General features: G+C 37.6%; 2 protein-coding genes and 2 long non-coding RNA genes across 4 annotated transcripts; 2 read left to right on the top strand and 2 right to left on the bottom strand.

Moving 5' to 3' along the window:
- Positions 1-285: 285 nt before the first annotated feature.
- LOC121262119 lies at positions 286-3,633 on the bottom strand. Its single transcript, XR_005940043.1, has 2 exons — positions 3,270-3,633; positions 286-653 (listed from the first exon to the last, which is right to left on the bottom strand). It is a non-coding gene; the product is annotated as an uncharacterized LOC121262119 (long non-coding RNA).
- LOC121262216 lies at positions 1,792-2,162 on the top strand. Its single transcript, XR_005940059.1, has 2 exons — positions 1,792-2,093; positions 2,132-2,162. It is a non-coding gene; the product is annotated as an uncharacterized LOC121262216 (long non-coding RNA).
- Positions 3,634-14,948: 11,315 nt separating the features above from the next.
- Positions 14,949-15,974, bottom strand: LOC121261853 (auxin-responsive protein SAUR78-like). The gene has a single exon (XM_041164259.1). The coding sequence runs from the start codon at positions 15,527-15,529 to the stop codon at positions 15,173-15,175; it is 357 nt and encodes a 118-aa protein (XP_041020193.1). The 5' UTR covers positions 15,530-15,974; the 3' UTR covers positions 14,949-15,172.
- A 2,494-nt stretch (positions 15,975-18,468) lies between these two features.
- On the top strand, positions 18,469-19,664 carry LOC121261488 (17.4 kDa class III heat shock protein). Its single transcript, XM_041163899.1, is given in 2 exon segments — positions 18,469-19,192; positions 19,390-19,664. Coding segments are annotated over 2 exon segments (477 nt in total). The 5' UTR covers positions 18,469-18,970; the 3' UTR covers positions 19,645-19,664.
- The last annotated feature ends 859 nt before the right edge of the window (positions 19,665-20,523 follow it).

The raw sequence follows: 20,523 nt of genomic DNA, 5'->3' as shown, positions 1-20,523 counted from the left end.
TATCCCATCCCTTCTCTGGTTCAGTCTTTGGTAGTAGGTGCGATATTGAAGGAGTTCAGGGACGCCCATGTGTTACACAAAGTACTCATACATTACAGCAGTTGCCACTGTAGTTTGTATGTAGATTATACAATGCATTTTAATATATACACAAGAGAAACGGGAGAAAGCCATCCAGCTTCGTGTAGCCCGTAGGTCCAAGGCCTTCATTCATGCAACCCCATCCCTCACCTCCCCCAAAAACACCACTCCACGCTTAAAAGCAAAAAACCAATGTAAAGTACATGAAGGTGAACCATGATATCGATTCTTGTGCATCTATCAGTTGTTAATTACTTGTTCTATAAAAGAAAATTTAATAATCGAATAGCTTATTTATTAAGAAAATTTACAACTAATATGGTCCTAATTTCACTTAGTTTACCCATGTAATGGTCGTAAGCATCTATTTTTACATCATATAAAGAATCTAAAGCTCAGTATGAGAGAGAGCTAAGTCTGTAATCAGTAATATTTTATTTTTAAGAATAGAAGCTTGAGGAAAGGGAAACGTGCCTCTGCAATATACCAATTGTCTTTGGGTACCATAACAAAAGATTGCCATGACTTATCCTCCGCTTGTCCAGGTGAGTTACCCAATTTTCTGAATAGATCTGCATCATAATTTGACAAAGATTAATATCAAACTTGCTAGTTTTGCATAAAAAAGATTAGGAAAACAAACTCTAATTCAAAAAGTTAATGATGGCAGAAAGTTAAGATCATAAAAAGGAGACTCGAGCTCTATGAAATCTGTTGTATGACCACCTACAAATTGGCCATACCGAATTAGAGTTTATGACATTAGAAGCAGTGTTTCATGAAGACAATAATCATCTAAATGAAGCAACAGAACTTGGAAATGGTTCTAATGGAATTGAAAACTAATTCTTATTGCATTCTTTCATACACTCGTATAATGTTTCTTAAACATAAGTTTCTTAAGAAGGTTACCAGGTCCGTTTATAGAGAAAACAGTATTCCACCAGCCAGTGTGTCTGGTCAAAAACTCAAGCAACAAACACTTCTTAGGTCAACAATGTCAGATACAACAATGGACCTTATTATTCGCAATTGATTGTTCAAAACATGCATCACGTATTAAAGTTCACCACGAAAGAAAAATTCCAGGTAATTAGAAGTGGTAATCAGAGCCAACATAACTGGAAATAATAAGCTATCAGGATTATACTGATATGTTACAACTTGTAAAATTAGATATTCAGAAGTACCACAGAGTCCATTTTCAGATTCTTTGATCTCCAAAGAGGCAGTGGACAAACTTGGAATACAATTAAACGTTGACATTTATATGAGTCTCAAGGTGCTTACTAAAACAACCTCCCGACAGTATACCAATTGCAATTTTTTTTTTTTTTTTGATAAGTGTATACCAATTGCAATTATCAAGAGGTAATTGATGAATGATAAGAGCTTCATTGCCAATCAAGAAGTTTCAGTGAATCAAGCCTCATACATAGCTGGTCATTACAGCTTTGGAAGTCGGCTGATTTCATCCGTAAACCAATGCTCTGTTCCATGATCCATCCATTACAGGAAAGAAAATATTGAAAGACTGACACTGCAAAATTACATGCAGACACCACACAGTGGTTTTCTGAATGCAACAGAGACTCGATCTCATGTATTTAAATACCCCATATTCAGAATCTGAATATAGATGCCAACTCTTTAGTTCTTCCCTCAAATTAAAATTGAATATGTATCTTTCAGTAGGAGGCATCAAGTCTTCAGCATTCCACAAGAGAGCTATAGATTGATTTTGCACAAAAACGAAAACAAAAGACTCATAAATAGCGATCACACATATATCGTGTGTGACAATGAGATTAGACAAAAAATACCTCCAACTATCATAATACGCTTATATAGTGCATGGATTCCAGCATTTACAGAATGTAGCTAACCCTTACATTCTAAGGCATATGGATCAGGAAAAATTGGTACTGCATCATGAAGACAAAGAAGACCCCACAAACATTGCTACAGCACGTGCAGTCTAAAAAGAAGCTTGAGATGATGGTAATCATATAGTACCTTTCTTGGTTGCATTTAGGGAAGCTTGCTGCAGTGCAGACACCTCAAGTTCCCCTAAAATGCAACAAAAATCAAGTCTTTGGGAATTGTCTTCTTGCATGGAAAAAGAAATCGGAAAAAGGAAAAAGCTCTCGTTGGATTTATTCTACACCAATGATTCGATACCTCTGGTCCTGTGGGGTAGAATTGAACATCCCATTATATAACATGGTCACATTTTTTTGTGTCTAACTTTTTAAATACTAAACACATGAACATGAACATGAACATGTGCATACATATGTATGCATGTAAATGAAATCATGGCAAATACCAAATACACCAGTAAAGTATTGGGGCATCACAGCACAATTGTGCAGGCTCGAGCCACAAGAGTGGCCACTTAACGCAAATGCTTAAGGATAAGACCATATCCAAAACACCCTTCCAAGGACCCCACTTAGATGGGACCAGTAGGTAAGGATCCTATAAAATTGCAGCATTTCATTTAATATGAAAGTGTTATATATACCATCAACCAGTTGAATACTTGGTTTGGTTTCATATATTAGATCATTTTACAAGACAAATTTGTAACTCAAAAATTCAAAATGACTTCATCCATTTGATTTCCAAAAGGCATACAAGTTTCCTAATGCACTCTTAAAGAAATGAAGTACGATCAACCATTATAACCAAATGTAAAAGTCATCACATCCATAAGAACATGGACTAAAACTTACGAAAACCCATTTTGAAGGACAATATATCACCATATAAGGTGGAATCATGGTTGCCCATTTGATTCCCACGTGCGTAAAACTTAAGCAAACTCTTCGCCGGGGGGCGGGGGGGTGGAATTTCCGAGGCCAGGAATACCCGTTAATATCACACAACTTGTGGAGAATAATATTCAAAGCAATCGCTCGTGTGCTTCTTGGTTGGTAATGATAAAACCTATGACTATTTTTCCAACCAAAACAGCGATAAAACATAGTCAACTATAAAGTGTTGTAAAAAATATTGTGTATAAATCATTTTCATTTTCCGATAAGGCAGCCACGAATAAGTCTGATACACGATCAACTTCAACTGGGTACATATTGGATTAAATATGAACTATAATATAAGCTAAATTTCGATTTAGAGAGAGAGAGAGAGAGAGAGAGAGAGAGAGAGAGAGAGAGAATTACCTATGTCGTTTGCATTACGTCACCGCCACCCTGTCCCTGGAGAACCAGAATACTGCGTCTGTCACCGCTCATCGTCAGGCTACGCATAAGCACTCTCCTACATTTGGCAAAGAAGATGCTTCGAGTCTCCCCCAAGGACCATGGTCCCTTCTCGCAACCTGGTCGCTAATTTTCCAATGGGCTGTTCAAGTTGGGGCTCAGATTCTCTGAAGAATTGAAACGCCTTTTTGGTGGATTCAACAGGCCAGTCAGTAGATCGCAATTCCAAAGGCGGGGGCCTGATTGGCATAATTCCCGATTTCTAAAATGAAAGTCTGGAACTTGAAATTCCTTCATGTATAAGGTAAAAAAAAAAAAAAAAAAAAAAAAAAAAAAAAAAAAAAAAAAAAGATCGCATTTAGAGTAATTTCCTTAAATGTGAACTCCCTCGAAAAAATATTTTGAAGTTGGGTCTCGGGTTGGAGTGGGGAGTAGGAAATTTACAAATTCATTTAGATTTTATTTCTATCTCTTTTATAATAAAAATAATTTTATTATGCGATGTCTCACTTCAAATTAGGTTAATTTATAAACTTATTTTAATAAATTCTTTTTATAATTAAAACACTTTTCAAAAAGTAACAAACGATACACGTCTCTCTCTCAGGTTCTTTCCTTTTTTTTTTTTTTTTTTAAGTACTAAGTGGTATCTTTCATTTACTATCAAACAGTACTAGTCATTACAGTATTTCTCCCTCGACACAGAATTCATAATCTGCAAAGGATCCTCTTCTATCCATACGTATTCTTCATTACAATTGAGTGTCAATTTAGCAAGTAAATGAGTTATATTACTAGCCTCTCTATAAGTAAAAATAACCAACCAATTCAAGTTGTCAGCAAGTAATCTTCTAATATCCTCAATCAAGATTTCATAGTCTACCCATATCTCTTCCTTACTATTAGTGTCCTTGACTATTAACTGTGAATCTCCCTCCAGAACAGCACTGGAAAGACCCAACTCTAGGCATAAAGACCATGGCTCTTCTCAATGCATACACTTCAACCATTACAAGCTTCGTGACAACATCTATCTTTGAACAGAGATAGGCTAAAAAGTCCCCTTCTGACTCCAATTCCTACCTTTTTGTTTTTCACATCAAGGGTTGCATTCCAATTTACTTTACTAACCATAGTAGTAGGTCTTTGCCACTAAAGCACATTCCTATCAACATGACTAGGCCGTAGTTGAACTTTTGTTGCTATAAACTCATCCCTGCTCTACTTGACAGCACTTAACACTCTCCTTGGATTCTAAAATTTCTTCTAAAAAATCAGTGAGTTCCTTCTCAACCAAATTCGCCTCATGGTACAAGCCACCAGATCTACCTCATTTTCTTCCAACCACAGCTTTTGTCATAACACCATAGAATCCAATTCTGTGTTAGCCCATTTATGGATTGGGCTGTCATGTTCTGCGCATACATCCGAGACTGCTGGACAACACCATAGAATAGTGGTCTCCACTTCTCTCTCACAAATTGGACATAGGTTGGTATTAATGATGTGCTTCTTGAATAGGTTCAATCTTGTGGGGATTAAATTATGACAAGCCTTCCAAATGAATTGTTTCACCACCTAGGGATGCTACCCGCACCATACGGTGCGGAGGCACCCCCTCCCTGCCCCTGCCTCGCATGGGATAGGGGTGAGGTTTTCTCCCCCGACACCCACCCCCGCACCATGAGGGTGGGGTACCTCATTTGAGTACAGGGGTGCGGGGGCAGATACCCTATCTGCTCAAAAAAAAAAAAAAATGAGCCATGGGCCCAGCAATTAAAATATATATATAATTTTTTAAATAGGAATAAATTGAATTTACAATAAAAAAAATACAAATTAAGATTAAAAAAAATATTAAAGAAGTACTGCTAATACTCCTAAATCCTAACTCCTAAGCTATTACAATTTACAATACTAGAATTTATAATAAAATTATAATAACTAAACTATTATAATAATACAAATTAAGAGAAAACAATTACAAAATTACAAACATAAAAGGGACATTGTGATTGTATCAACATTACAAAGAATTGAATATGTAAAATCTAAATACAATTGTCAATTGAACATAAATGATAAAAGTGACAATGGGGAACTTTGAACTTTGACTTTGACATTTGGAACGGGTGGCCAAGGTGGAAATAGAATTTAGTGCTGCCTGTTGTGAGTCGTGAGATCATAATATGTGAAACATTAACAATTGAACATGAAGATAAATTAGAATTATAACAAGAAACAAATTAAAAAATTACAAATTAAAACCTGACTAACCAAGATGAGATGGAAATCAAGATGTGACATTGAGAATATATCATTTGATTTTCGGCTTGGAATTATGATTGAGGCTTGAGGTGCGCATATGACATAAATTATAAAAATAATTAGATATCAAAAATTATATAAATATGAAAAAAATTAAGAGACAATACAAATTGTACAAACCTATGACAAATGGCAATGGTGGGTCGTGGTCCAATATGGTGATGTCATACTGCAACGGAGGTAGACGTCGTATCATGTATGGCTACAACAATTAAATTTAAAATTAATACCGATTAAATGAATATAAATAAAATAAATCAAAATAATAATATGAAATCAACAATTACCAGATCCAGAATAATCACCACCACCCTCCTCCTCCTCGGCCTCATTAAAGTTAAGAACATTCGGAACATGAATTTGATTCTCATTGATCCAATTCTGCGTACAAATCAATGCCTCCACAATGGTATGAGACAAAGAACTCCGGAATGAATCCAATATGCGTCATCCGGTACTAAAGGCCGACTTTGAGACTACGGTGCTAATAGGGATGACCAAAATACTGCAGGTTATCTCTCCAAAAACATGATACTTCACCGCATTGATCTTCCACGAAGCTAATATATCAAACCCTTCTGTATATCGGAGAAGATCCCCTGCCAAATATCAGTCTATCTCTGTAGATTGACAGACTAGTTGGGGGTTCTGTGAAAGGCTTTGTGCCCACACCAATCTACGTTTTTTTTTCCCGCCCTGGCTTCTAGAGGTGTAGGTGTAGGTGCGCTACCACCCCTGATCACAGTAAACTCATCAAACAATCTACCGAGGGTATCTCTAACCATGCCCCCAATAAGCTCAAACCATGCGGCCCCATGCACAAGTCTCAAACCATATATCATGCTATCAATCTTGAGCTGGGGTCAAGAACAACAGTTAAATATAACAAAATATTTTGTCTACTCAAATCTCTCCAATACTTGTCATATTTGACCCACATCATCAATGTCATTTCTCGCATCCTAGTATGGTCACTCATATACATCTCATCCAATTATTCTTTCACCTACATATTTATTGAGTAGACTCATTTGATCTAGGTACAAAGAACTAGATATTTTCAATGTCACATCGTAGAAAAGTCTTAAAAAATCTGCAAAGATAACAATCACCTCCTAATCATCATCAATAAGCTTTTCTAATCCCTTGTGCTCATCAAAATATCTGACATATTGGACGTCTTCATCACCCAATAATTCAAAAGTTGCCTAATATTCTTGGGCCGCCTCTAACATCAAGAAGGTTGAGCTCCATCTTGTAGGAACATTAGTAAAAAGACCATTCCTAGAGGTTATGCCCTCATTCATTGCAGTAACTTTGAATTTCTCCAATCTAGCAGGAGAATATCTCACAAATCTCACAGCCATTCTGACTTGTGCAACCAAGTCATCAACATTTCTCAACCCATCAGACACAATTAAATTCAAAATATGTGCATCACATCTAACATGCAAACAATCACTACCCAAGATTGTCTTATTTGTCTCTCTAAGATAGGTCTTAAGATATCTCAATACGAAATCGTTAGACGAGACATTATCAACTGTAATCGTCGAAACTCGTGCCAACCCTCACTCTTTTATTATTGCCTCCAAGGTCTTCACAATCGTCTCACCCTTATGATATGAAATTAGATAAAAATTCACAATTTTCTTATGCAGTGTCCAATCATAATCAATGAAATATACAGTCAAAGACATGTAATTAAAATCTTAGACGGATATCCAGGTATCGATAGTGAGGCTTACAAGTTGACCTGCCAATTGGCCCCTAAAATATCCTTTTCCTTTTGGTAATTTTTTTTAATATCTTTTGCCACAGTGTAGCAAGAATGAATATTAAATCTAGGTTCCAAGCAATTGAAATATTCTTGGAACCCTCTCCCCTCCACAAACTAAAAATGTAGCTCGTCCATGATAACCATACGAGCTAACTTTCTTCTACACTCATCGGGGTCATACTTAGTATACCCCTTAAACGTAGAACTCCCACTAGTTCCATCCGCCATTTGTTTTAGTCCAATCTCTAGTCTAGGTTGACTATTCTCTTGTTGGATCTAAATATTGGACTCCTCTTACATTGTTCTTCTAAGTGCACATTTAAATGTGATGTATTATGTTTCCTATAGTGACATCTATAGAGTTTACCCCAGTGGTTACAATTTGCTTGAGGGTTATTGGGGTCACCAGCCTCTAGTTTGGTAAAGTGAGACCAAACTTTTACAACATGTTTCTTGCATTATATGGGCTTCGGGGCATGGAAAGGTTTTGTAGGGTTAGGACTAGGGTCCATAGTGTGAGATCCCTAATTTTCATGGGTTTTAATTTCCTTTTTTATTTATCTAATGTGTTATTTTATTTATGTTATGTTAATTTATTTTAGTGTATTTTCGGTTTGGGCTTTTTAATTAGTAGTGCTTTTTATTTTTGTATTTGTGTGTTGTTTGGCCCGTGTGTGTGTTTAAATTTGATCATGCCCGTGTGTGTGTTGTGTTATGGCCCAATCCGTGTGCAGGGCCCAGCCCATGCATTTTATTTGAACCCAGCCTCTTGTTTGTCAAAAAGGCGCCGTTTTGGATTGGAACTTAGGGCTCCATCGTTTTCTTCTTGGCGCCGCACTGCTCTTCTTCTTTTCTTCTCCTTTCTTCTACCATTTTCCAACAACTTCTTGTTCCACCTGTTGCCGTTGCCACCACCACCTTTCCATGGCAGCATTGTGTCACTCGGTAGTGGCTCTGAGGACTCGCTGTCCAGTTGCCGCTCCACGCGACCACCCCCTTCCACCTCGAGCTCCCATGGTTGGCCCTGTGTCGTTTGGCAACGTCTACCCCCAACTGTTGTCAAGCCACCACTTCACCATGCGACCCTCACTCCCACGCATCTCCTCCACAGCTTACACTGTCATTTTGTACTTTTTCTACCCATGCGATAGACAGCCTCTCCTACCGCCATACTTGGCCTATAAATAGGCCATGAGTTCCCCAATTTAATCTTCAGAGTTCCTCTTCCTCTCTCTCTTGTTTAAGCATTTCCATCTCACTTTCTTGTATTTAATTTTTATTCTGAAATTTTGTGGTTGTTGTCCCGAAAGTGTTAAGCCTTTTTGTCGTGTGCGCCACCATGGCCGGCCAATATTGTAAGGAGTATCATATATAAAAACAATGCTGCCCAAAATCAATCACATGATTAATTTCATATTATTAGCCGCATTTCTAATTAGTGCTAGTTTTTGAAACATTTTTTCACTGATTAATTGGTAAACATATTTATTTCCAATAGTAGCACGCACGAGCCCAAAAGCACAATTGAAAGATGTTAAAAGACATTATAGTCCTCATACGAGAAAAAGTAAAATAAAAACTATTACAAAATCTTAGGAAAACCCATAATTAATAAGTTCAACAAAAAATTTGTAACAAATGCATCTTCAAATCTATGGTTCTGAGACTGATTTCTTTATTAAGTAACTAAAATCAACTAAAATCTGTCAATATTTACGTTTAATTAGCTTTAGTGGTGAGAAAAAAGTCAGATTAACTTGAATTAATAGACAACATTAGAATAAAAAGACATACCATATAAAAGAGGTGCATGCATTTATTTGGATTGGAACCCTAAACTAATTTAGGGTTCCAATCCGGAACCAATGCACAAAATCACAGATTCATGAATCACAACAGTTCACATCCACAAATCACATGCACAATCAAGATTTTCCACAACACAGTTCACAAATCTCATCCTCCATCTCCATTTAATCTCACACTGGATTACAAAGTATCCATTGCTGGGAATTCAAATTTGATCTCCTTCCTCCAATCTCCATAACTCAAAAAAAAAAAACATAAAATACTAAAACTAAGAGGTTCGGATTTGGGACTTACCTTCGGCGACAATGATGCGACGAACATAGAGAGTGATGGTGACGGTGACAGACACAGAGAGCAACGGAGATGAGCGGATGCCGAACACCCTTATCACCACCCCCTATACATTCAACTTCCATATTGAGTTCCAGCCAACTTTAGCAGCAACCACAATCGAAGTTTCACATTTCTCAATCCTTAACCTTGAGTGCTCCAAGTGATAAGCACTCTTGTCAGAAAATACCCCTTTATTAGAATAACCTCACATCACTTTGTCTTTGCCCCCAATTTATTGAGAGGCATGCTACAAATAGCATTAGCTCCATCCTTGTGAAAGATATCTTCAATTAGCTTTGTCTTCCAAGTACTGATACTTACATCAATAAGTTGTTGGACACATGAATCTTCAGGCAAAGTTTTTGTAGGAGATTGCACCGTATGAGATGAGGAAGATGGCAGCCACTTATCTTTCCATATTTTAATTTTACTCCCATTCCCCACCCTCCATAGAAGTCCTTCTTTGATCAAGCCAATAAAGTACCACAGATTCCTCTATATCAAAGATGGCCCATATCCCAGCTTAGCTTCCAACAATCTTCCCTCTTTAAAATATTTTTCTTTCATTACCCTTTCAACAAGGGAGGAAGGGTTATTGAAAATTCTCCAACATCCCTAAAGCCCAACTCTCCTCTCTTATTTGAATCTCTCATCTTAAACCAGCTTCTCCACTGTATCCTTCTATCATTATGCATATGCCCCCACCAAAATCTTGCCATAACAGCCAATATTTATATTTCTTTGCATAACCTTCTTGGTAGCCTGAAGACACCCATTGAGTATGTAGGTATCACATGTATGATTGCCTTTAGTAAAGTTTCATTCCCAGCTTGTGAAAGGAAATTATTCTTCCAACTGTTAACTTTGAGCCATACTTTCTCATTCAGGTTTTTGAAAGTGTTATACCTCGACCAAGATACTTCTCATAGCTGCCACAAATAACCACTCTTGCTTCTTGTTGAATCTGCAATCTCACTGACATGGGGGTGTTGGAACTAAAAAGGATGGTAGTCTTCTGTTTATTCAAGCTTTGTCCCAAGGCTTTTTCACAAGTACTTAAGAACCCTTGAATCTTTACCCATTCAGAAATTTTTTCCCTTCCAAAGATGATAAAATCATCAGCAAAGAGTAAATGATTCACCCTTATGCCTCCTCTTGTAACTGTTACCTCCCTTATTTCACCTCTTCTTTCGGCTGGTAGGGAACTAAGTCCCTCAGCACACAATATAAACATGTATGGAGAAATGGGATCTTCTTGCCATATTCCTCTTAAAGGCTTTATAACTTTTCCAAGTTGACCATTCATAAGGACAAAGTATGTTACTAAAGTAACACACTCCATAATCAAGAAGATCCACTACTCCCCAACGCCAAGCTTCCTCATCACATCCTCCAAAAACCTCCACTTAATTTTGTCATAGGCTTTTGAAATGTCCAGCTTTAGTGCCATGCTTCCAATCTTCCATTTTTGTCTTGTTTTCATGGTGTGCAAAGTTTCATATGCAACCATAATATTGTCTGTGATCAGTCTGTTTAGGATGAAAAGCACTTTGACTTTTTGAAATGATGGTTGGAAAGACTTTCTTCAACCTGTTAGCTAGCACTTTTGAAACAAGTTTATCCAGGATATTAGAAAGATTTATAGGTTGAAATTCACTAACTTCTGCAGGGTTTTCAACTTTTGAAATTTAAACAATATGAGTAAAATTAAGACAACAATCCAACCCTCCCCTCCCATTCAAAAAAGAAAGAATAGCTTTACCTACCTCTTCCCTGCTACACTCTCTCCCGTTAAGACTTCAAATCCGGGTAATATATTTAGTGAAAGTTGATCGCTTTCTCACTGCTTCAATGACCTGAGTCCATGTGCTGCTGTGATGCTTCACGGAAAGTGTCAAGTCACATCTCTGCTATAATCTTAGAAAGAGTAATTTCTCTTAAATCACTCATAAAATCCAGTTTTTGTCTAACAAGTAGTCAATCTGGTGGTATTGGTTCCCAAGCAAAAAGAGGTGCACGTGTTGTATTCAAAGATGAGTGACCGGACAGTAGGATGCAAGAAATAGCGACGTTAATACATTGGATTTGGATCGGCATATACATGTATATATATGTAAAAGAAGTTGAATATGCCCAGTAGTGGACCATTTCTTTTTGTCAATCTCATAGTCCCTACTGAAATGTTCGGTCCAGTACGTACCTTTTAGGTACCACCCACCCACTAATGAAACCAGACCATGTCATGCCAAAACTCAAAAGCCCCCTTTCCTTTGCGAATAGAACCAAGAGCCAGCAAATTAAGGTTTATTTCCTTAATTTAAAAGCACTCGATCGAAATTAAGTTTCTAGATCTTAGGTTTAAAACATTTATTGGAGCTCAGAGGATTTGAAGGAGTTGCTGTATAGCTCAGGTGAATAATATGGCTTCTGCAATGAGGGATGATGAGAAGGTCCAAGAGAAACAAGGGCACAAGGTGTGTGCGCACTGTTTGGTCATGAAGAGAGAGTGAGGGGAAAAAGACAGCCTTAAAACAAAACTGCGACAAACAATGAAAAACAAAGCCAATTACACATCTGAACAATGGGTCATGTATATATATATATTGGCTAACCCATGTCGATTGCTGTCAGTCTTATATGATTTTTTAGTCTGCCTAGCTTTTAAAAAGTCTCATTTTTTGTTTGAATTACTTAGATATTTTGCTTTTCTTGTAATTAGACGAGCATTATCTTATGAGAAGCCTTAAGCTGACCCCTCAAAAACAAGAAAAAACAAAGAAAAGAAAACTGACTTCATTGCTAGGCCCACGTACGTGCTGTCTAGTCTAATCTCACACGTGAACGAGATTGTCAGAAAATATAATATATTCGATCATTTTCTATAAAGGTAAAATTTTAAGACAAATTGTGGGTTCGGTAATAAGAAAATTTAATTGTAAACGATTATGTATGTTAATATGTACATATATTCAATATGATTGATCAGAAAGTAGATTTTATTAAAAATAATATTAATTTAAATTTAAAATATGAAGATAATAATATTAATACATAGATTAGTATACAAACTTATCTCTACGTAACAAAACTCTTAATCTTATCCTTGAGAGCATCAAGTTGGTATTTGAGGACAGTAAAGAAAGACAAGTTACAGCACACTTCCATCAATATGGTAACTGCAGCTGGCATTTTTAATTTTAGTTTTTTTCTTTTATAACTAATAATGGATGCCTAGTCGGTAGTGGCACTTTTTTAGCACAGCAAAATGTACATCAATTGTGTACGAAATCAGAGCAGAGGGGACAAAGGTTACAATCCAGGTGAGAGCAATTCTTGGTACTCAAAAGCAGACCGTATTGGGTCTACTTTCCTTCTCTCTTTAAATCCACGTTTCTGTCGCAACTTGTCCTTATTGTTGCCAGTTAGAGGGACCATTGCGGGCCAGTTTATGTTTTGGTTGCTTCCCTTCATATTTTATTCCTCCTCCCTCCTTTTTGTCCTTCTCTTTGAGCTATTTGCACTCATAATAATACCATATATATATATATATATATATATATATATATATATATAATCTGGCGGCCAAATGGAGCTGCTAGTGGGCAAGGCCCACTGTAAGCGCACACCGTTTATTGGCCGATTCCCCCCGCATAAGCAGGCCTTCTATCCTGCTCCTAGTGCTTTGAGCCACTGCCTGTCCAGACCATTATTAACTGTAAAGCAACTTGTGGGCGAGCGGGCGGCATCATATAAGCCGCTGGTTTCGTTACCGTCTTGGCTGGCTGCTTAGATGCTGGACCATGCGCCATGCCTTCATCTGCAACTTCTGGGTCGTGAAAAGTGTTAAGACAGATTGTAACTAATTCAAGGCAAATTCAAGGATGAACAGTCAGTCACATGCGATACTAGAAGGAAAGTAGTTATGACAATAAGATGACGTCTTTCTCAATTAGCCCTTACTATCCCAATGAATTTTAACCAATATCAGACCATTGGTTAATTCACTTTCACTGTGTTATCAACGGTGTATAATATTGGACACTTCCATTTCCTTCTCGTACGTGTATAGTTTTTTGTTTTTAATTTTGGTAAGCAATTCTTAAACTTTGCTAATTAGCAAAATGTCTGTCCTCCTATACAAACAGCCTCTGTGACAATAAAATGTGCATCAATTCATGTTTGTATGCCACATAAGCATCTCTAACTAACTATCCAATCATTTGCTTATTAAATTAATGTTCCCCCATAAGTTCTTATATATCAACAATTTAATCTCATTATTCTAATCAACGTTCTACCGTCCGTTGGACCCTTTGGCTCTTTCGATAGCTTGCGATAAATATATATATATATATATATATATATATATATATATATATCGGTATTGTTTGTCATCACCGGCAAGTACTCGAGCTACATTTGAAGATCAGATGATGTATAGAAAAATTCCCAACATTTGAGTAGTATATATGAAGTTGTTGTTTGGGATTTGATGCCATATATAACTGGTTGATCAATCTTACCAGAAAACATATGATTAGGTCCACCATCAATACGCTAGCTCAAAATAATTAAGGAGGTTGACAAAAATTTCATAGCACAGTATAGTAGGACCCAAATTAGGGGGAGCAGTATTCATGCAAGTTGGGCAAGATTTTTCTTAATTATCATCCCTCAGCAACAGTACCAAATTTAACTACCAAATCCAATGACTTTGATTTGTTCGTACCATTCTGTCATCGATCACTGCTGGGTCGGTTGGTGAGTCACCCAAAAAAAAGCATCGAGAAAGGTTAAGCATATATGTTTTATGAAATGATCAGCGGTCTCATTTATGCTATGCCCTGCATCGTGTTCGTGTGTGTTTATTGAGCTTTCTTCACTTCAGCGCCATGCGCTTTGCTTCGCTTTATAGAAGAGAGAGACCGTTGTCTTGAGAGTGAAAAGCAAGCGCAAGCGATAGAAAGGATAGTCCCTCGCGCGTTCGCGCGAATTACTAGAAAATGGTGAGATTATTAGATCATTAGTGAAAGAAGGACCAACGACGATCCTATCCTAAAGAAGAAGGAGGAGTAGTAGGAGTCAGTCTTCTTTGAAGATCGAGGAAGAAATCGGACAATTATGCCATTCGGAAGAAGTCTTCTACAGAACTTATAATCCAAGTGAGCCGAAGGGTTGTGTGGTTGCTAAGGGGCTTCTAATTAAGTGGCCTGCAATTCAAGCCACCACCCTGTGGGGCTAATCGTTTGATTAATTTTAGAAAGCTATATATATATATTAAGAGAGAGAAATTAAGAGAGAAATTAGAACGACAACAACGATGAACTAACAAGCAATCACTCAAACAAATTAAAGTGGTGACAAATCTTCAAAATAATGATGAAGAAGAGTTCCTTACAACCAGCCTAATCAATTGATCTTTAACATCACAATCCCCGTTTATAAAATGAAATGGGTTATAAATATTCATCCAACGGTCAAACAATACACGCATACTACTGGCTACCATTAACCCTACTCATGTAAACTTTACAAACTAATTCATTGAATCTTGTTGGAGTTTGATCATTCATGATCATGATCATCATTATCATCATCACTGCAGTACTCGAATTCAGCAAGTGTAGAACTCAACAAGCTCATCCATGGACCCCAACTGAGTCTTAGCATTCTCAAGCATCCACAGCAAGTGCTCAAACAGAACCACTTCACAAGCAACCGCTACCCCATCATTATGTTCACCGGTCGACGACTTGTCCACCAGCTCCTGAAAGAGAGGGTGCTCGATGATTTCGGAGCTTACAAGGTATCGCCGCCGAGACTTTCCCACGTAAACAGCATGAAGTTCCTTCGACGCCTGATCGGATTCGTTTGCGGCAGCCACGGAGCTGGCGGTGCGAGTGAGCTTGGGGAATGAAGGCCATCTTTTAATGGCCGACTTGAGCTTTGTTAGCTTCCCGTTTTTGGCCATCTTCGAAAGTGTTTGATGGGTTTCTGAAACAGTGTACCGAATCTTTGAAAGTGTTTGATGGCTTTTGAATATGGAATTATATAAGAGAGGGAAAGAGATGTAGATCAGGCTAGCTAGCTACCTAGGCCGGGTCTCTGTTGTGAATGCTGTGGTGATAGAGGGAGGGAAGGTTCGTATATAAAGCCATGGAGGAGAGGGAGAGGGAGAGAGAAGAGCTAGAGAGGGGACAAACGTGCATGGCCCACTGTTCGACACCAGCTAAGAATGAGATATGAAGCAGCAAAACCAGTTGCGCCTTATTTGGCATCTGGTGAGAGTGGGACTACTGCAGTTACTATCTATCCATAGCTTGTAGAATGATCTCTGTCTTTGTCGTGTATGTACGTAGCTATCCTTCCCGACACTCAAATTTCTTTTAATTATTCCGAAAGTAAACAATTATCATGACCATTTCACTGTCTGATCTTTCTAATGGACCTAAACGTCACGAGTATTGTAAAAAGGAGAATTATTCGACCATCTCGAGATAAACAAAATTTGGTACATCGATCACAAATGAAGATCAGATGGACATACATGAGGTAAAGCAACGAAGACGTAATTAGAGTAATCACGCAATAATAAGGTGGTATCATTCATTCTAGGCGGTTGGTTCTTGTTCTTGTTCTTGTCTATACTTCTACCATGATTAACAGCAACGAAGTTAAGCTGTTGGTTGGTGAGCAGCCCACCAGCTTCCATCCGAAAAAACAACCGGTTTTTGTTTCCAACAAAGAATATAAACTAACTTTGGACATCTTTCACCTCTATACTTTATTACCTGCATTGTATTCGCTTCACCTCTTGTCTTTACTTTTGGATGCGTTATTAGTATATGTAAGTCGAGCTAACTTTTTCATTTTATTATAAAATAGATTTGTTGTTGAAAAAATAAAAAAATTAATTGTATGATTGTATCCTATTTATTGTTATAATATTTTATTTATTCCTAATAAATTAAACAAGAATGTTAATCTATCAAGAATCAAACCAAACAGAAATGCTTCATAACTTTTAGGACTCATTTTGATAGTGAGATGAGATGAGATGAGTTGAGATGGTTTGTAAATAGTTGTGAGATTATTAGTTGAAATTAAATAAGATGAGATGAAGTGCACCTCTATATCCAAACGGGCCCTTAATGTTATTAGTATATATAGGGATGTTTATGTTTAAAAAAGAAAAACGAGAAAGAAAGAAAAACAAAATTTCAATAGAGCAACACAACTTTTCGGTCTGTTGTAATGCTATCTATAATCTTAAAGTGTACAAATTTCGTACAGTTCATTACGAGACTTATATATTTGGTACTTGTACAAATTATTGCTTTTAAACATTTAAAACCCTAATTAGGTGCATAACCAGGGAGATCCGGCAGGTCCAACATTCCAGCAAGTAATTCTGCTCTACCAACAGTATTTCTTCTTGCAATTAGCAAGCTCGAACAAGTCAGATATAGGATATATACCTAACAACAAGCCACGCTTAATTTGGTTTCTTGTCATGCCCCTTTTTGCTTTTGCTAGCTCTCGTCTTGCAGGTGGCCTCATCATCTTATAAATTAGCTATTAGAAATTAAATTACTAAATCATAGTTATAATCAATATAAAACAGGAAATATAAGTTCAGGCTAGATTCTTTGTCCTTGAAGAAAAAAACATACACAATAATTTGGTCTGGTTCATAATCGAAAATGATTAGGAACATTCAAATTACTCTTGTTGGAAGGTAATGAAGGCAGTATGTATGTTGCAATGCAGCTCCCACATGTTGGTGTTCTCTCTTCCCCTAGCGATTGATGTACGGCTCAATGAATAAAATGATCCTAAAATCTCGAGTATATATGGTTGTTAGGAATATTAGCCGCTTAGGGGGCATGTGCTCGAGGACATGATCAGGTTGTGATCTATATATAAATGGATCGAAGATTTTGAGAGCTTGAATCACGTGCTTAATTTACAAGAAACATCATAAATAATCAATGCATTTTTAAAGAATCGATCGAGTCGTGTAATTAATAAATTGTAGGATTAATAATCATGTTCGGTTCCAAATTAACAATCTAAGCAAATTTTATTTGGTGAATGAGGGATCACACATCCCATGTACGAACCCAAGGATCAGCGTCTACTTTTCTTACTTTCCCAGCAAAAAAAATGCCCTTCTTGCATGATAATTAAGGCTCATAATATCTGTGTTCTCAGACCTTCTAAGATTACTTCATTATTATTTATAAGCAGTTCACTACTATTTATAAACTATTTCAATAGTACTATTTATAGATAATCTGAAATATTCTTAGAATTTAAATAGAGCCTAAAAGAAAATCACACAGCTTTTAATTTGTTGTCAGATGGTCAACAGAAAGTCCTTGTGTGTTTGTTGAAAAAAATGAGATTTTCCACAAGACCAACAACTCTTGTTTGTTTTAGGGGCTTTAACAACATAGTTATCTTCTCTCCTCATGCAAACCATCTCAGTTAATTCAAGTTCTCTTTTTATCTTTCGATACATGGGCCTCCAAAGGGCCTCACAAGTCCAATAACTTGCTCAATCAAATCAAAGAAATGGTGAGAGTCCAATGTATCATAGACATGTTAGCCATGCAACATCAAGGATTTAAACTGAAAGAAAAGAACCATAATCATGGGCCTGATCGAAGAGCTTCAGAGCTTTGAATGCCCTGACCACCCGCCATTTGATTGGGCTAGACGGCAGACTTGCCGGTTAATAGCCCAATGAGGGGCTTTAACTTCAAAATAGTTTGTGCCAACTTAGTTGACACGACAACACAGTTGATCGTTAAACGATTAGAGGGTTCCACACTAGCCTGAAGAAATACACGTGTAAGCACTCGACCTCTCCAAATGCCAAAGCTCTTGCCAGACCTGACCCTCTCAAACTTTCCTACCTCTTTGCTTTCATCCATTTATAGCAATCCCCACATTTTCTCAGCAAAAAATCTGGCTGCTTGGATTTACTTTCTTCGTTGCGTAATCCTCTTCTTGCGCTAATCAGGAAGTCCATTATTTAGGCGTCAATAGGTAAGTTGCAGGAGTTTCTCATTTTATCTAGAAACCAAACAGAAGACGGTTAAGTCTTTTGTTTTTCAATTTTATTTGGTTACTTACTGCTGAACTCCTAAACATGGATCGACATTAATGAGAGGCTCACACTTTTCACTCGTTGGCTTTTTGCTTCACTCTCTCTAATCTCTGCCTTTTCCCTTGGGAAAAATAGAGTCTGGGTCCCTAAATTTGGGACAACGTGATTATGTCATGGTACTGGTCTTCTCCATGGGCTGTTGTAGTTTCTTGCTGAAGGTTTATATTTTCTACAGGAACTAATGTGGTAAATGCATTTGTCTAGCCTTACAGGGCATCTGTGGGCTGTTGAGTGAAAATGAGTCGTGTTGTTGCGGACTCGAATGGGTTTGTTGGGGACTGGGCGTAGGCGGTGAGCTAGCTGTTCAATTTCCCAGAAAGCGGTGAGAAATTAATGTTTACTTTACGGCCACCGCAGTCCAATGAGGGCGTGTTGAGCATTCCGGCTGACATTTTAGAGACTCCCAAGGAGTACATTTTCTACATGGGCGTGCCTGGACTATCCAGGTCTGATATTCAGGTGCATCTTTCTATCCCAACTTCTCATATAGCCGTGTTTTATATTTCGCGTAGCGAATGCGAGATGGGAGGCTGGTTTTTGAAGTAGTCTCCTCTTTGTATTACCCCGTGTTCATATTGTCTACTTCTCCATATCCGAATGGTTGCTGAAATCTCTTTGTTGGTATTGCTTGCTGTGCATCAATGAATCTGTTGCAGGTGACGGTCGAAGATGAGAACACTCTTGTGATCCGTAGTGGTGGTAAGAGAAAACGTGAAGATGATGAGGAAGGCTGCAAGTACCTCAGGCTTGAGAGGAGGGTACCCCAAAAGCTCTTGAGGAAGTTCCGCTTGCCCGAAAATGCGAATGTGTCGGCTATCACAGCCAAATGCAAGAATGGGGTTTTAACTGTGGTGGTTGAGAAGCTTCCTCTGCCAAACAAGCCCAAAACTGTGGAAGTTACTGTTTCCTAAAGGGTATTTGCCCCGGGGGGGGGGGGGGGGGGGGGGGGGGGGGGGGGGGGGGTGGGGAGGGGTGGTGTGGGTGGTTTCACATAGGGGAAAGACATCTTTGAGTTTCAAGTTGTAGGCCTCAGTTTTAGTTTTAGGTCTTGCTTTTGGTTTGTGACCGTCATGGACTTATGTTATGATTCATTTAATGGGAGTTTGATTAATCTTTGTAATCGCTGTTTGATGGGTTATCTTATGGTCCTCGCTGTGTTTGCCGGAAAGTAGGGGTGTCAAATCGTGTTAACGGATCGTGTTCATGTCGTGTCAAGACATATATATTATACTATATAGGTCAACTCTAACCCGACCCATTAAGCTTATCATGTCAAAATCTCAAACCCTAACACGACCCATTAACATAACGGGTCTTGTCGTGTCAACCCGTTTTGACCCATTTATGTAAATGGATTGAAACATACCCAAAATTAACCCATTTGATCTAGTTAAGTTTAGCATAATTTTATATAAATGTTAAAATCACAATATCTATAAAAAATATAAAACTAACTACAAGTCTAAAATTACAATCCAAACAATAAATATATCGAAATTAAAATTCCAACAATTTTATTTTTTAGGTATAAGGGTATAATTGTAATTTTAACTTTCTTAACGAATCATAACGGATTATAATGGGTTGATCTGTTATCAACCAGTTAAGCTATCGTGTCTTAACGGGTCAACCCGTTTTGACCCGAACCCGTTAATGGTAAATCCTAATCCGTTTTTATTATGTCGTGTTCGTATTGGATTAACGGGTCGTATCACATATTGCCACCCCTACCAGAAAGTAGTATGGATTCCCTAGTGATACGGGGAGAAAAACCGTAGTTGACTGTGGTA

This window comes from Juglans microcarpa x Juglans regia, chromosome 1D, assembly GCF_004785595.1.
Source record: "Juglans microcarpa x Juglans regia isolate MS1-56 chromosome 1D, Jm3101_v1.0, whole genome shotgun sequence".
Lineage (NCBI taxonomy): Eukaryota > Viridiplantae > Streptophyta > Magnoliopsida > Fagales > Juglandaceae > Juglans > Juglans microcarpa x Juglans regia.
Note: the sequence above shows the minus strand (reverse complement) of the source record. Positions and strands in the feature narration are given on the sequence as shown.